At 42.2% G+C, this 17,817-nt stretch overlaps 1 protein-coding gene across 2 annotated transcripts; it reads right to left on the bottom strand.

The window, feature by feature from the left end:
• Positions 1–2,263: 2,263 nt before the first annotated feature.
• LOC116946105 (NXPE family member 2-like) lies at positions 2,264–17,405 on the bottom strand. 2 transcript variants are annotated; one of them, XM_032960970.2, is made up of 6 exons: positions 17,301–17,405; positions 9,391–9,503; positions 7,396–8,186; positions 5,845–5,903; positions 4,600–4,815; positions 2,264–3,952 (listed from the first exon to the last, which is right to left on the bottom strand). In XM_032960970.2, exons 1-6 carry the CDS (start codon positions 17,347–17,349, stop codon positions 3,423–3,425), a joined length of 1,758 nt encoding a protein of 585 aa, XP_032816861.1. In that variant the 5' UTR covers positions 17,350–17,405; the 3' UTR covers positions 2,264–3,422. The 2 variants fall into 2 exon arrangements, with proteins under 2 accessions (XP_032816861.1, XP_032816871.1); XM_032960980.2 differs by lacking the exon at positions 17,301–17,405 and adding an exon at positions 10,946–11,442.
• Between the last annotated feature and the right edge of the window lie 412 nt (positions 17,406–17,817).

Raw genomic sequence — 17,817 nt, forward strand, 5'->3', positions numbered from 1 at the left:
TAAATGATCTCAAACACAACTGTCGGCAGTGGCAGAACATGCTTGTCAACAAGGACACTCAATTGATTTTGACAATGTTGCAGTGGTGTGTAAAACTAATTATTACTGGCAAAGACTAATTAGAGAATCCATTGAAATTGAGAGGAACAAGAATAACTTTAATCGCTCTGACAGCTACAGGCTTAGTGCGGCCTGGAAGCGTATTATTAAATAATACACATTACATTTTGATTACAATACCCCCCCCCCTCCGCCTCTAATCACTGTACCTGATATGAGTTAAGTGATGACGTCACCCTGCTGCTCTATATATAACCGGCAGCAAGCGAGGGCTTTACCATTCTGGCGAATTGCCCGATGATGCTGGATGTATTTACCAGCGAAACGTCGTACTCAAACTGTAAATATGGATTCACTCTTCAACACACCGGTGGGCTAAAGTAGTGAATTATTTGTCTTTTGTCAACGTGACACTTTTTTTTTTGCTGATTGGCCGTGTCGGGTGGTGGAGGGTTACGACACATTTATAAATAAACGCGATCTAACCCAAAAACCTTTATTATGGACCCCTTTGTGTTACGTGTTACAAATAAATGTGTTGCCTCTAAAATGAACGTCTGCGACTCAGACTCACTACACTTGCATCAAGTAATGTGAGATTGGATTTTAAGCAGAGGTCACAATGTTGGGTCCTGTACAGGGTGTTTCAAAGATATGGACCCAATTTCAAAGCAGTATATTTCACGATGGCAACATGTTACAATCACACAATAAGTTACAAAGGGTTTAATGAGTTATCAAGTTTTACTAATCATTTTATAAATGCTCTATGTGCCCTCCACCTGCTGTACGGACAACATCGAGACGATAGTTGAATTCGTCCCAAACGCATCTCTTCTCACGTTTTCCTCTGAGGTGCGTGGTGGCCCTGTGCTCTTCCCCTTACATAAACAGCAGCCCGTTTCCTCAAATTGTCGGCACCAACGACGAATGCTCTTTGACATTGGCGGATCAATGCCAAAATGCCGTTGAAACGCACGCTGCACCACAATTACGGAATCAGTCTTGCTGAACTGCGGAACGTAAAACGCCCCTTGTGTTGCACACGCCACCTTTGATTCACCACCCGTTGTGCCAGCTGTACCACACCTACACACGGGTAATTGTGTTGGCTTCGTTTCGGTCGGATCGTACACCATTCCGAGGATGTCAATCGTACGTCCAACCACACCACTTTACCACCCATCGCCATCATCACGCATTGCTCGAGCCACACCTCCACGAACCACCCAAAACCCCCTTGCCAAGGAGATTAACGTCTCCACCATCTTCACACCCCTGGAGAGGTAACGTCCAGGCGGTGGCACGTTCACCGATTAATTATTGAAGAGGTTCGCGGTTGAAATCCCGGAGGGCGTCCTGGTTATAATTGCAGACGTATTAACTGTAAAATTATGTTGCCGTCTGATTCAGTGGGCATTAAAGAACGGCTTGACGTCATTAAAAAAAATTAGGCCATTGTGTGTTGGCATCATGGTCCCATTTTTTCTTCTAAATTTGAAAATGTACCATGAAAATGCTCACGTTTACTCCGAAACAGCTGCAGACTATGTGAGACAACAACACTCTCATGACAGTCTTGCGCTATAGGAATGGCACGAAAACCAAATGTACTCGAGATTTCATTTACAGGTGAAGTATAGCCAGTAGGTGTAAGGACGGTGATTAAGCAGGTTGTTTGTGTGCAGTGTTATGAGGTGAGTGAGCCCCTGTGCGTTATGCATGTGTCGTGACATAGAATCGGTCACGTAGCAGCATAGCGCAGGCTGCTGGCAGGGAAGGGGATCTGCAGCTAACAGCAGCCCTGACTGACAGCAGGTCACGTGATAGACCAGAGAGGCATGTTGGAGAAAGGTTACGCAAGGGGCACATCGAGAACCCGCTAGTAGGTTCCAGAAGGGGGCGTGGCCGGGGGCGGAGCCAGGCCACGCTGACAGTATAAGAGGGGCCCTATTGGATATATAGGCCTTTTTCCAAAATTGATATTAAGAATAATTCTGCCAATATTTATACAAATAATCAATCGGGATGTAGGTTGGGGCCCAAAGGGGGTGATACGAACCGACACCCCTCAAACAGCAGCTGCCTCTCACAAGCCACACCAGGCAAGGAAGGGGGGGGGGGAGTTCATGACAATCTGGGAAATCTCCACAGGGCAAGAGCCGTAAAACACAGACACAGAGCAGGGACAATCGGACATTACAACTGGCATTTTTTTTTACTTCGGTAAAAGTTTGAAACTTAGCAACAAGAACAAATTGACATTATAGACTGCACTCTACAATAGTGGCTTTTATTATTACTTATTTTGTTTCACCCTTATTCACCTCACATATTGATGAGGGGGACAGGAACCAGGCCTTGATGAGACTTAACAGTTACTTTAATAAATCAGAACATAAACACACACATACACACGTACACCGGACAAACAACTGCCCCCACAAGCTGAGAGCGAAATCAAAGGAATTCCGGTCCTTTGTGAGAAGGCGAGCCGAGGGGAGAGAATTTCAGATATAAGCAGGGACACAACACACACAATTCAGTTATGCAAGCGGCAGGCTCTGGGAATCTGCCCCCATGACAGACACATCGATAGGGAGCTGCATCGGTAGAAGCCACGAGTCTACGAATTCTTACTGCGGCAAGCTCCGGGGGTGGGCCCCTCAATCGACCAAGGATGGCGAGGCTTGCAGAGTCGCGATGTGTCACCGAGTATGAGTTCAGCGCTGACAGACGAAACATCGCTAAAAGTTTTATTCTACATTGAGTGCCAGCTCCCACCAGCAGCTGCAGCAAGAGAGAAAGAGAGAGAAAGAGTGACGAGCAACGACAAGCAATCAACCTGGAGAAAGGGCGGAAAAGCGCCAAGCATCAACCAAGCGAGCATCGCACAGGACCAGCAGCAGCAGCAGCGGCTCACGACTACCCACGAGCGTGCGGACTCGGAAGCCGAGCACACTCCTGCAAAGGTCAAGTCTACAAGGACCAACCGTGCCTGGTGCAAGGGAGAGAGCGTGACCGGCACAGCCGAGCAAGAGTGCCGGCCCCGGCGACCTGCGGACGAGATGCGAGCGCAATCGGGCACCTTCAAAGACAAGCGTCGTGCCGACTCAGCTCATCCATTTTTTAGATATTAAAGTTGCTTATCACAGTCTGAATGGTTCCTTCCTAAGTTCATGCATAATAATCTTAAATATAAGAACTGCATCCTGCGGTGAGATCTGAATTTTGAGACCCGACATAAACATTAAAACATAACCAGTAAAAGTTAAAGCGAGAATCATTGTATTAACAAAAAAAATTACGTATTGTCTTTGATTGTAATTCGCAAGTTAGATACACAAGACGTTAAAATAAGATTAGCAAATAAAAGATAAAAATGAATCAATTTGGTTTTTTATAATATGCTCATTTGGGTGAATTTTAGCAGAGTTAAGTACAGCAGTCATGTCCCACGCATCAATGAATGCCACATTCATGGTTTTAAACACTTCCAAGAGGACTTGGTTAAGCTTAAATGTGTTCCAGTTATTAAAGATCGCCACTCCGCTGTTTTCTCTCACGTTGGATAATTTAACGATGACCTTCGTTTCAGGGCTCCGAATCAGGAGTTTCTCCACTGCCGCTTTAATGTTGTGCATTCTCGTTTGAAACACGTGCAGAGGGAAGGGTGTGAAATGAGCGCCGAGGGAGATTGCTATGACCGTATCGCTCCCACCGGTGATGTTATCAATTCTCTGAGCTATGTATCTGAAGTCTTTTTTGAAGGTTATTCTCGTGGCAATAAAAGGGTAGTTGTGATAAAACCAATTCAATGTAATGTTGTATTCATCATCGGCAATATTTTGCACATCTTTTCCAGGTAGGTCACGATCTACAATCTTGAAACCTGTAAGAAAAGCAACACACATCATTTAAAATCTATCCACCAGGTAGCGCTTCCTGTGAAGGCTGCAGGTCTCTTAGACACCGCCAAGACCACGCCGACTTGCTAGGCCATGCCCGCTTTTCGTAATCATTTAGAGACATTAACGATTGGGGGCCAGGCCCGGGTAAAGCTGCTTGGCCATTAGTCACAACCGTTTCCTATTCACCTTGGGTCGTCCAGATGTCTTGTGACCCTCATTTAATTCTATAAAACGGAATATTGTTAAAGTAAACAGAAATGAATATGAAAAGGGGAAAAAATTTGGGTCAATTATTTGGGGGTCACTAGACACCTAGACCACTTTAAAAAAATGTACCACGTAGTTTGAAAAGCTTTCCATGACTGTTCAAATTAAACTTCCATCTGGTACAGACACAGTGGGAGGTTCATCGATGCCTAGGTGCAGTCAAGCAATGGCTCCCTATACTGGCCAAGTATGCTGTTTGCTGATCTGGTAATTGCTGCTCACTCTGAGGAGTCTTGAAGACTCTTCTGCTGAACCAGGAGCATGCCACTTGGAGGTGGGGCCGTACCATCAGCCTGGGTATGAAAACAAAGCGCCTACCAGGTACATTTTCTTATAAGTACAAGTAAATAAGCATCCTTACCTTTGGTGAAATGATTAAGATATTTGAACCACTGCCCAATTGTTGAATCACCGAGGAGAAATATTTGTTTTCCCTTCAAGCAGTTCTTGACAGATGATGGCGAACTAAAATATGCATTGTTGCAGTAAGAAGATTTCCATGTGTTTTTAAAATAATATCCAGCTGGACTTGGATTCCCTAATCCCATAACGCAATGTGTATTTCTCTGAAGTAAACCTATAAAAAGAGTAACAGTTTAAAGAAAAATCTATTGACATTGACAATATTTGGCTCAACAGTCATAATTTGTGAGTAAAGAATGATTTATGTCAGGAGCTCTTTTTTAACCAGTGCAAAATCCATTAAACTATAATGGGTAAACAACCTACAAGAACACGATGTTTATAATTTATTATACCACAACACTGGTGACCATCATGTTAAAACATTTTTAAAAAGTATATTTTACCAAACAGCAAACTACATTAAAAAAATGACTAGAATTTATCCCATAATGTGGGTCATTCAATACAAAACATTTGTAAATAAGATGAGTTCCCTATTGGATCGTATTAATTGATGTGAGCAATGTTTCCATATGTACAGGGCCCATGCACTTCCGAGGTATAATTTGTGTTCTATCACACAGTACATGCAATGCATATGATACCACACAGGGCCAGGGCCAGTGCCCAAGTTTCCTCTTATTAGCAGTAGATATCCCTGCAATGGTGGCTTACACGACAGCTCTAATGTCCCCCCCCCCAATTAAGAGGACCTGGGGCCGGTCCTCTACTCGTCACTGGCACAAGAGTAGGTAATTGAAATTAATTGGGGCAACTCTGGGCGGTGACGTTGTTAAGCGTTAGCACGTTCGCCACTTGTGGCAGAAGTCCATGGTTCGAATCCCGCGACTGCCCTGAGTAATTATTAATGTGGGCATAATAACCATAATACATGTCATCTGCTTCAGTGTGGACGTTAAAGATTACCTGGCATTCGCAAATTAGAAAATTACACGAAGAGTAATCATTGTCCAATACCGGCAGAAGGGCATCTCTGCCAGGTGCTAAGTCATTGGGACAGCTGCCACTGGGGGTGTCCTTTCATATGCTTGAAATGAGATGTGATGTAAAAAGCTGAGACACCCCCAGGGTATCGAGCGTGATATCACAGACATTAAAACATTATTCAGCGAAGCCGGTATAAACTAGTCCATTTCATAATTATACAGTAGTAAATTATGGTGCATATATACATTCTTACCCGTTGATGGTGCAACATGTATTTTGTATGACATTGGAATTGTCACCCATATACGATCCCTGCAATAGAAATTCCAAAAAGTATTTTATATTTATTGTGCCACCGTTGTTTGAACAGTGTCTATATAATTTAATACCTTAATCTGTATGTCTCAAAAACCTCGAGGATACTTCTCGACAAGGTAGAAAGCTGATATTTGGTACATCGGTAGCTTTTGGGACATACACAACATGAACAAATTTGAAATCCAAGATTTTTCATTTTAAGGCCCCGAAATCCCGATTTTATGTGCCCCATAGATATGTTTGTGCGTGTCATTCAGAAAGCATAAAAAATATAACATTGTGGGTTTTTTCGTTATATAGAGCGTTAATCAGCAAATGCAATTGAAGCGGTTTTGAACGAAAAAAATACGCATTTTATGGTGTTCAAATTTGAATAATTCGAAAAAGGAAAAATGTAGGAGCTTCCCCTCCAAGAGCATTAACTTAATAAATTTGTATTCTTTCTAATAAAAAACGGTATATTTAAATTGAGCGGTTTCCGATGGGTATATCTTTAAATCTAAGAAGTTGAATCAAGTCGTCAACCATTTTTTTGTGGAAAAAAAATTTTTGGGAGTAGTTAGTGTCTGATTGTAGATAAAAATTGTAAAAAAATCATATCAGGTTATTTATTATTTTAATTTAAAACTTTCTCCTGACAAAGACAGCCTTTATGTATAAAATTACACTGCAAAGTGTTTTTAAAATGTACTGTTCAAAGAATAATGAGACATTAAGAACCAGTATTGTGTATACATTCAACATAACATTTACTCGCAAAAAGTTCAGTAAATAAATGCTAGAAAATATCAAGTGCATTATACTTAGTGTCTGCTATTCTACCGTGGGAACGCATGCAAGAGGACATCCACCGAGGGCATGTGGCAATGAGATCAGTTCATGCGCAGGTTGGAGGTGTATTGCTGCTGCCCAACAGGATCGTGAAAGGTAGAGACGGCTTGAAGCTATACAACAGTGAATTGATTGCAACAATGAACAGAACAGTGGCCTATTTTGCACAGTGGACCTAAATATTCCATTGGCAATTGCAGGTGTTTTGCTTTGTTCCACTATGGTAGCACACTCCACCGCCTCTAGGTGCCCATGGCGGACATTTGGAGGGACTGAGGTTGAGTTTGGGGTGGGACTATAAAATCGTTTCATACAAATCGTGAGTTTTCCTACAGAACAAATTGAATCACGGTTTGGCGATATTGGAGATGAGCATGGCATTGTTCTCAGTGCTATTGACGAGGCATTCAGAGCCACTCTACTGCATTATGGTGGGAATTCAACAAAATCATGTCTGCCTGGTCGTTTCAGGTAGTGTCTTTATTTGCAAACTTGAAGGTTGTTATACATTAGTGTGAAAATAACTCTTCGTCCATCATGTGGCTTTTCACAATCGATAAGTCTTTATTTTTTAGAATGCTTACTGTAAACATGGCTATACCTTGGAGGTAAAAGAGCAATGCACCGAATATAATGTGAGTGTATATGTTCTTACCTTGTAAAAAACTTAGTTTCCTCTTCATTAAAAACATTCCCATACTTACTTAGTGATTTCATAGTGAGAAGAGATGAACAAGGAAGCATTCTTGGTTTTTCACACATCCATGGTTCATGCAAATGTGGATCAGTGAAATCACAGACTTGCTTGGCAGTGTTTAGAAAAATGTGGCATTGGGTGACTTCGCTTGACTTCCCACTGACAAAAGTCCCCATGAAAGTGACTTTATCTGGAACGGTTTCTCGGACTCTGTCCAGCACGCTCACGGCCTCACTGGCGTGCACGAGCGTGAAGGCCAGACTGCTGTCTCCTGGCCAGAAGAGCGTGAACCTCACATCGTACACACCATTGCCAAGGTCAGTCACCACGCCAGAAGACGCAGCCCCAAGGCGTGGACTGAAAATCCGAGCGAGGAGGAAATCCCCACCGTAGAGCTTCCTTCTGTTCGTAAAGTCATACATTTCCACTTGAGCATGGAGTGTGTCTCCAACGGTGTGAGGTTTTCCTCTATTTAGTATTTTGATTCGACTGTTCTTGGCAGATGTAGAACAAGTGATGTTGGTTGAAATGGGTATTTTATAACCATGCTTTTGGGTGACTCTGAGCTTGGCTCCGCGCCTCTGAGTTGCGGCCGTTACGTCCACAAATTTGCGCGCGTTATAAATTGCATTATTATTCTGTTTTGTTGCAGGATATGTCAATATGCCACTGATTTTACCTTTTGTTGGAAGTAATGATGCCTTTTGGTAGTGAGCTTTTGGTGGTATTGATTTGAGGTTCCATGTTTTCTGAAGAAAGAGAGGGATTTTTTTCGTATTTCAAACACAGCTATCGCAAATACGATTTATTTAGGGCATTGACATGTTATAAGTTACTAAATTAAGCAAAGCATTTAATGCGCTGTTCTGAAGATTGTGTATCAAAGACAATCACAGAAGGGTTTGTTTCACCACGTAAAATATTGCACTGCTCTGGGAGATTTTGGTGGTCGTGAAGCCGTCCTACCTCTACTGTCCCCGCCCAGCAATGCCACTGCCACGCGCCCACACCCCCCCCTACCTCCTGCCTACGACAACCCCCATCACTACCTAAACCAACCCAACCCTGTGATTGATGGGAGGGGGCGGGGCTTAAACAGAAAGAGGAGGGTACGAAAGAATGGGCGGGGCCTAAAAAGGAAAGGTGCAGATCTGAAAGAGAAAAAGGTGGTGCCTAATGACTAAGGAGGTGGGGCATACAGATGAAGGAGGAAGGGACCTAAGAAGAAGGGTCAGTGTCTACAGAGGGTGAACTTCCCTATTGAGTTAAGGTGATAAAAGCATGGAATCAAATGTGCAGCAGGTAGCGTAACTTCCTTAAGTGTGGCAGATGCGGCCACATGCCAACTAGTAAATATTAGATTATATATTTGACCATTACTCTATGGCCCTCAATCTATGTTTTTTTTTTCCAGCAGCACTTCTATAAACAGGGAAAACTATAGACTGCATTTGACTTTTTGAGTGTCGATAGCATAGTGTGGACCTTTAAAAAAAGATAGTACAAGTTTTCATATTCAGTATGTTTTTACATGTAAAAATGAAATGACATTTTGGTGAGCAGCCTACAAGCATTTTATTTATTGCACTTGTGCTTTGTCTACTATTTCATTATTGTGTTAAATTATTGCCAGCAAACCGCTATAAGGCTGCACATAATACATTTTGTAGAGTTTTTCCGTATTCTGCCTTCAGAAAACACAGCAGTATACCTGACTGCTGATGAGATTCAGACCGTTGAAACCAGTCAACGTGTTCATTGTAGCAATGGTTTACATTTATTTTAAAGGTGTGCATTTGTATGGTAAATGCATAATACAACATAATTTTTGGACATAGTTACGTGACCTTGAAAATAAAAAGTATTGTTGCATAGGTGATTGAATAGTCGCATGAAAAACATAACGCCTCGACTTGCAGACATCTTCCAACGTCAATGGTTGGCAGTGCTTACCTTAAAATATTCAGCTGAACAATATATAAGAAGCACTGCTGCAAGTGATGTGATGAAAACTATTTTATTGGAGATCATAATTTTATTTCTAAATGTCTTGGAATTCATTTTTCCTGCAAAAAAGGTTGTATTATTTGTCGTTTGAATACTCAATTTAAAATGTTCAGTGTATGACCTCAACAACAAAATGCTCAAATTTCAACATTGTTTTATTTCTGATTAACTTGCAATAAACAAATGTATATGCAAGTAACATGCAAGAGCAGCAGTTTTCATCAACATGTGAGCTTCTTGAGAAAATTAATATAAGCTGTACACGCCACAAAATAATCAACGCCATTAACGTCGTTAATGAAAGATAAATAATTCGACAATACACCTTCCCATATCTGTCCCTCCACGTAAGCAAATAAAAAAAATGTTCTACACATCTCATCAACCACACTGCCTTTTGGGGGTGCATAATTTCAGCAGCATTAGTTGAACAGAAGAAAACTCTGAACCGGTTTGGTTACCCATTGTGTTGTATATGAGCCTTTTCCAAAATTGATATTAACAATAATATTTGCCGTTATATATATCATATTTTTTTAACAAACGAAAAAATAATAATTAATAAAACCCGTAAGCCAGGCACACGAAAAACCAGGTGTCGGTCATAAACAGGCCATATAGAGATATAAAGAAATAATAAAACTCTCAAGGCGAGGATGTAACAGCTATCGGCGAAAATCTCCAGATGAACAAGAGTTTGATGGGCCCCTTAGGAAAGGTCCCTCCGAGGTCAGAACACCAAGAGAGCAGACACCAGACGCCAACAGGGTAAATCGTATACATATTCTTGTCCTTATTTTCCAGTAAAACAACAAAAAAATTAAAAGGCAACAACAAGAATAAGATAAAATTAGCGATCCTAACGCTCACTCCAATTAAGAACAGGCCACCAGACACATCAGTGAATTATTATCCAATGATTAATTCGCTATCAAATGATTTTCACCTTTAATACTTTTACTGTTAAAACAAAGCTTGGAGCAAGAATACCGAGTCACATCAAAGGTTATCGAGAAGGAATGAGACAACGGGCAAACTTGCGAAAGAGTTTAAACAATATTCCAAGCAACCCCGACCACCTTTGTCTCTCTCACAGCGCGGAGAAGCAGGAATTACACCTTATCACAAGGGGCCATCTGGAAAAGCCAGCCGGGTTTGATGAGGAGACACACCCACCCCACACACGGCAACCAGGCAAAGAAAGTTTTAAAGGAAATTGCAATATAATATTAATAATAACAACGTGTTAACCTTACACGACATTCCATTATAGAACCTTACAGAACCAAGGGATATGGATTCCAACAATCAAGAAACGGACCTCTTAAACTCAGGATGATAATGATTTTTCTTTTTAATAATTCCATCATAACAATTCGAACCTCGGTAAAACCGAGAGGTGTCGGGAGGACGTAGTTACAAACACGAGTCTTGGCGAACATGGGACCAAATGGTATTTGAGAAATATAAGTCGAAAGTATAAAGAGGTGCTCCCGACCACCTTTGTCTCTCCCGAAGAGCGCGAGAGAGGAATTTCACGCCAGGGCAACCAGATCGTTATCGCGGGGACCATCTGCCACACACGGAACTTAGTAGTAGCCCCCACCCCACCCTGCACACGGGCAGCAAAAGAGCGAGCGAGCTTTAAGTTAAACTGTCACACATTTATAAACGCACAAAGTGACGAAAATTAATAAACTAAGTAAGAGCCAAGGTAACGGGGTGGATTAGGCTGGTAGAATGTGGAGTCGAAATGATATTTGAAAAGTATAGAGAGATGGGAAGATCCCGGCCACCTTTGTCTTTCCCTGCAGCACGTGATAAAATGCATACGCTCGGAAGAGCATCTTCACTTGGAAATAAATCAAATACTATGAATCACAAGCAGGATCATAACTGTGTATGATAAGATACCAACTGTGATGTGAAATGTTAAACTTAAAAAAAATCTTAACCATTTCTTCGTGCGTCGGAACGCGTACGGAAAAGGGGGGGGGGGAACCCGCCCCTCTCTCTGGGTGGAGGGAGTAGACAACCAGACGCCACCAAGATGAATCGAGGTGTCTGTTGTCTTGATGTTTATGGCTTGAGGAAAGACCCGAACAGGACCGTGTCATAAATGACACACACACAAACATACACACTGACACACGAACCCCCCCCCACCACCGACACACGAACCACCCCCCCCCCCACCGACATACGATCAGATCAAAGATAGCGCCACCTCGTGAGGGGGAGCCGAGAAGGAGAGAGATTTTTGGCATAAAAAGAGCCGTTTCAGCATTGAAATCAGCTCATCAGCCCTCGGGACCAGCTCATCAGCCCTCGGGGCCAGCTCAACAGAAGAAGACTCATCTCAACTCAGCTCAACAGAAGAAGACTCATCTCAACTCATCTCAGCAGAAGACCAGCCATCACCGACGCCGGAGACGCCTCTACAAACTCGCCGAATTGGCGAGTGTCGCCGATTGGCGTCCCGCTGCCGCTGTTAGCGGCCAGCGCCACCACGAGCGAATCGTGAGCCTGCAATCTACAACCGCCGACGACGGAGCACCAGCGTGCCAGCTGCTCGCAGACGCACTGCGCGCATTACCTACCGAGTCCGCGTACAACCGCGCCGCTGCGGGCGTGCTTCTAACGCCGTCTACCAGACGGTCATCTCAGCTACAACAACGCATCTACTCGTTCACCAACGTCCGTCGAGTCCGAACCAACTACTGAAAGAAGAATCAACTGATACGTATGATACACTGCCCCCCACTACACGATAAACCAGACGTCTGCTTGACGCAAAGAATCGATTCCGAACATTGGCCTACTCTTTCACCACTCATACCATTCAACACACACACGGGTCATTAACAAAGCCTAAAACCTCAAGCCATTGAACCATCCGTGATTGTGGAAACATCGCAACGATCGAGTGAATAATCCATCGTTTTAAGAGTCTTCATAATTTTCCTCTGTAATATTGTGCTGGGGCTGTACTTCTAACCGCATAAATTACCAACTGACCGATTAACAAGGATTAATTCTTGGCACCTCACCACGGAGCGCCGCTCGCGGGGTTGAAGAGCGTGTTCAACCGGTTCCCTGTCAAGGGTCTGGCCACAATTAATTAAAATATTTGCCCGAGATAAGGATCTCAAAAGGAAACATCGCCACCCATTGAGTCGCGTTGAGAAGTTGATTAGAAATATCTTCTTTGGTTCTTTCGGTAAAGTCACGTAGAATGAGAATAAAATAATAAATTGATAAAATAAAATAACACAATAATATTCTCACGACGTTTCGGCCACAACACAAGCGGCCTTCATCAGGTGAAGGGAGCGAGACTGTCTGGTAGGACAGCGCTGGAGTGAGAGAGCCACGTTCAGATCACGGCTTTTAAGCTGTGTGAGAGGAACAAAGAGCCTTGACGAAGGAATTAGCATAAAATTTAGCATTGAAATGGCTGAATGATTAGCTTGTGACTGGTCACAGAAATAGCTATGTTAAAAGTTAAAGCATACACATCCGCAGAGGCACCCATTGTTAAAAGGAATTAGCATAGAATTTAGCATTGAAATAGCTAAATTAAGGCGTACACATCCGCAGAGGCACCCCTTGATAATGGGATTAGCATAGAATTTAGCATTGAAATGGCTGAGTGATTCGCTTGTAACTGCTACAGAAATAGTTACGTTGAAGTCAGAGCATACACATTCACCGAGGCACTTAGTACAAATCAAACAGGAGAATTTAGCATTGAAATAACTAGGCGAATTTAGCATTGAAATAACTGGGTGATTTGCTAGTGACTGGTCACAGAAATGACTACACATCTGAGCTATTCACAGTACTATATAGTGAACCAATAAAAACTAAAATATAAATTACCTTCATGTTATCAATAAACTCTATATTCTCCAATCAGCTAAGCTACCAACCATAAGTCGTTATATATCACAATGCTATATGGCGAAAAAATGGGTGGATTCTTACCCTCAAATTTCCGTACCACGGATAGCTACGGGCCCCGTTCAGACGGACGAGTTCGTCCATGGCTGTACTTCTAACCGCATAAATTACCAAAGCTCCACGAGGTCTGAAGACGCCTGAAGCTTCTCAAGCGGATCTGCCTGTTGCCGTTACACAGCTGCTGATACAGCTGTTGCATGGTCGCTGCTGCTGTTGCGCTACACACGCCACCAACTTACCAGTCAACATCAAGCGATTTGTAGTCGCGATCCTGTACTCACTGGTGACATCCACTACCCTGATACATTCCCACTTCCCGACTCGTTATTTGCCTTTGTGGGTTTCGAGAAGAGAGGCGCGGTCAGGGAGGAGCCATGCCGCGCTGGTAGCATATAAGTAATATTTAAAAAAAATACTTACAAACAACGCTTTAATTAAATGTACCGTACTGGTACTGACAGAAATCTACGACTCCAGGAAGTGGCCCCGAAGCTTGCCATAACGTAAGGGGACCGTGGTGATTTACAACAAACGTCAGTTGAGCGTGGACAATTAGACCCAAGCCGAAACATAACGTATAAAAAAAAGATTGCTTAAAAAAATATATTTTTACATTTTCAATTATAGAATATAGTATTGCCATCAGTATGACATACGCTTGCCACGTTTACCACGTTTGCAGTCGATACCACCATGGGAAGTGGGTTAAAATTGAGTTACAAGATTTGAGAATGCAACAACAGACAGAGCGAGTTTATCAAAAGCGTGTAAAATAATGTTTTAAAATGTTTTAGATTTTTTTTTGTATAACAGAATATAATAAAGAATTAAAGCTTTCGTGACTGCATAAATTACTCATTGGTTTTTTCGGTAAAGTCACGTATGTAGAAATACCATAAAATTATATACAATTATATTAAAATAAATCAATATATTTTGATATAATTTTATGGCATTTCTACATACGTGACTTTACCGAAAAAACCAATGAGTATAATAGAATATAGTCTTGTCATCAGTATAACATAAGTATACCAAATTTTGATTTAAAGCTTTCGTGACTGCAGAGATTAATATTCTTGGACTTTACCGAAAGAACCAAGAATATAAGTATACCAAGTATACCAAGTTTGCAGTCGATAGCACATTGAGAAGTGGGTAAAAAGTTTAGTTACATCTTTTTTTTTTAAATACAACAACAGACAGAGTGAGCTAACTAAAAGCGTGTGATAATAAATACAAATAAATAAAGAGCGGGGGCTCGAGGCTGCCGGTTCTGGGATTGGACTCGACTCCTCGTCGTCGCTGCAGTCTTCGCCAGATGTTGCGCTGCAAGAGAGTCGTTGACGTTATTCTGTCCCCTGACGATATCCTTGTCAGCTTCGATGTGGTCTCCCTGTTCACCAAGGTCTCGGTACCTGATACCATTGAAATAATTGAAAATTTGGTACAACATGGACTAGACCCCGATACACCTGCGCTGATTAGACACTGCCTCACCAATACCCACTTTACTTGGAATGGCACCTTCTACAAACAAAATGAGGGTACCCCCATGGATTCTCCCTTATCACCAGTGATAGCCAATGTTTTCATGGAGAAATTTGAATCAGACGCCATCCAGACTTCCAGCCTCAGACCTTCCCTGTGGAAGAGATATGTGGATGATACTTTCGTCATTTGGCCACATGGCCTCCCAGCTTTGAACCTTTTCCTACACCACATCAATTCTAGACATCCCACCATCAAATTCACCATGGAAGTGGAGAAAGATGGCAAGCTACCATTCTTGGATGTTCTGTTTGAGAGGAGACCTGATGGCTCACTGGGGCATTCTGTCTACAGGAAACCCACCCACACAGATTCCTACTTGAAACCTGATTCCCACCACCACCCAGCTCAAAATAATTATCTCATCAAAACGTTATACCACAGGGCACATTGCATTTCGGACCAACACCACCTGACCAGTGAATTAAAACATGTACACCTGGCCCTCAAGAGAAACGGATACTCTGACCGTACCATCCGCCAAGCTGTTTCTCCCTCCATACAGAAACAACCACTTGATACTCCGGTCAAAACCATCACACTACCATATATAGCAGGCGTTACTAAAAAGATCTCCAAAATCATAAACAAACACAAGATCCAGGTCCGGTTCAATACAGTACACAAAATCCGTGACCTTATCCCATCCGTGAAGGATGTCGTTCCTGACTTACAGTACCCCGGGGTTTACAAATTGAGCTGCTGCACCTGTGGTGACTGCTATATCGGGGAGACGAAACGACATGTCTCTGACCGAATTCGCGAGCACAAATCAGATTTGAAACACGGCAGAACGAATTCTTCTGCCGTAGCTGATCACTGTTACAACGCTGTGGGTGATCACGATATAGTTTTCTCCGATACCAAGGTTCTCTGCAAACCCACGGGTTTTTATCAGAGATTTGTCCACGAGGCAATTCAGATTTACAAACACAGACACAATTTCAACCGAGAGGATGGTTTCAAATTAAGCAATCATTGGAAAGATGTTTTAAATCAAACCAAACATTAAACTAATTTTCAATGGTACAGTATATTTTTTCAAGTAGTGGTATCCCAAACTTTCACAGCAGCTTAGTTCCCTTCACACCAACATTATGTAAACTCCCCCCCCCCCCCCCCCACCGTGCCAGTCCAGTACATCATTTTATGCCAATTCCTTTGTCAAGGCGTTTTTTGATTCCTCCCACACAGCTTAAAGGACGCGACCTGGGCTTGGCTGTCTTCACTCCAACGCTGTCCTCTGGACAGTCCGGTCCCTTCACCTGATGAAGGCCACTTGTGTTGTGGCCGAAACGTCGTGATTTTTGTTATTTTACTTTTATCTACGTGACTTTACCGAATAGAACCAAAGAGAATGCATATATTATCATAGTATGTTTTTTGTTTGCATTTTGACTGCAGGTTATGTGGTTAATGCAGACATGAATCCTTGTAAAAAGGTTTCAGTTTTGTTGCCAGAAAAAAGGGGAAAAACCCTATTATTACATTTTGGTACTGGCAAAGGAGGTCTAATGATATAATTGAGTGTTTTTTTTTTATATAATGTAGTTAACGTCACCTTGTTTCGCAGCAGCCAGAGGATGACACTTGTGAAATGTTGTTCGGAATGTTAGCAATGTTTGGTTCAACGTGTTATAATGTTTTCAAGCGCAACCGAATAATAGCGTCTATTTAGTTTAACACGTATAGGATTTCGTTTTTTTGTTGGTGTTAGATCACGTAAATATAGATGTGTCGTGAAACCCGCCACCACCCGACACAGCCAATTAGTAAGGTTAGTCAAGTAAACAAAACATGCCAAATAGTTGCTAGTTCAGCACACCGGTGTGTTGAAGAGTAACCCCACAACATTTACAATTCGAGAACGACCTTTCGCCGGTAATTAGAAGCAGCCTCATCAGACAACAGACAGAAATCGAGCATGTTTTGTTTACGTGACAAACCTTACTTATTGGCTGTGTCGGATGGTGGCGGGATTAACCACACATTTATATTTACGCGATCTAACCCAACGATACCTATATTACTCTTTGTTTTTTTCGGTAAAGTCACGTAGAAATAATAAAAAAATAAAACTATATAATAGCATACGACGTTTCGATGCTATTATATAATTTTATTTTTTTATTATTTCTACGTGACTTTACCGAAAAAAACAAAGATTAATTCCTGCAGTCACGAAGGAGCCTAATCAAATACCTATATTATGGAGCATGTATTAATCTTACGACTGAGATTACTCAACATATCCGCAACCGCATATGCACCTCCGATAAGCACGGTTGGTAACGTACTGTGCGAAAGACGTTCAACATACATATAAAACATGCCACACCAACCTTGGTGAAGCGAGAACAATAATGCCCCACACAGCATCCACGCTCTCATCCAAGCTGCGCAAAGCCTCCGGTCCTTCACAGGCTTTTGTGGCGTTCCCTGTCTCTCTTACCTTGGTGTGCAGTCGAAAAGAAACCGGTTTGACTACTTTCAAAGATAACGCAGCCCACACATGTGCGCGAAAACAATCTCAAAACTGCACAGAGAGTAAAGAAAAATATGTACCCTGAAAATTAAGGAATTTTAAGTTTGTGACCTTTGCCTTGCCCGAGACGTAACCAAGACTGTCACCGAATTCTAATTGTAAAACTTGTGTGGTGTTTGACATCAACTACACGTTATTTAAACCGTTAAACAACAAAAAATAGCGAGTTCCGAGTCTTTTATTCAGAAAACTAAGAGCCAACGCAAACAACTCAACAGCAGGTGAAACCAGGAAATTTATCACTGCGGTCTCACTCGACAAGGTCAGTAGGCGCGTGGTTCAATTGTAAAATATTTAAAATCACGTATTTTTTA

Source organism: Petromyzon marinus, chromosome 2 (assembly GCF_048934315.1).
Source record: "Petromyzon marinus isolate PM22_M1 ecotype Great Lakes invasive population chromosome 2, UKy_Petmar_22M1.pri1.0, whole genome shotgun sequence".
NCBI classification, from domain to species: domain Eukaryota; kingdom Metazoa; phylum Chordata; class Hyperoartia; order Petromyzontiformes; family Petromyzontidae; genus Petromyzon; species Petromyzon marinus.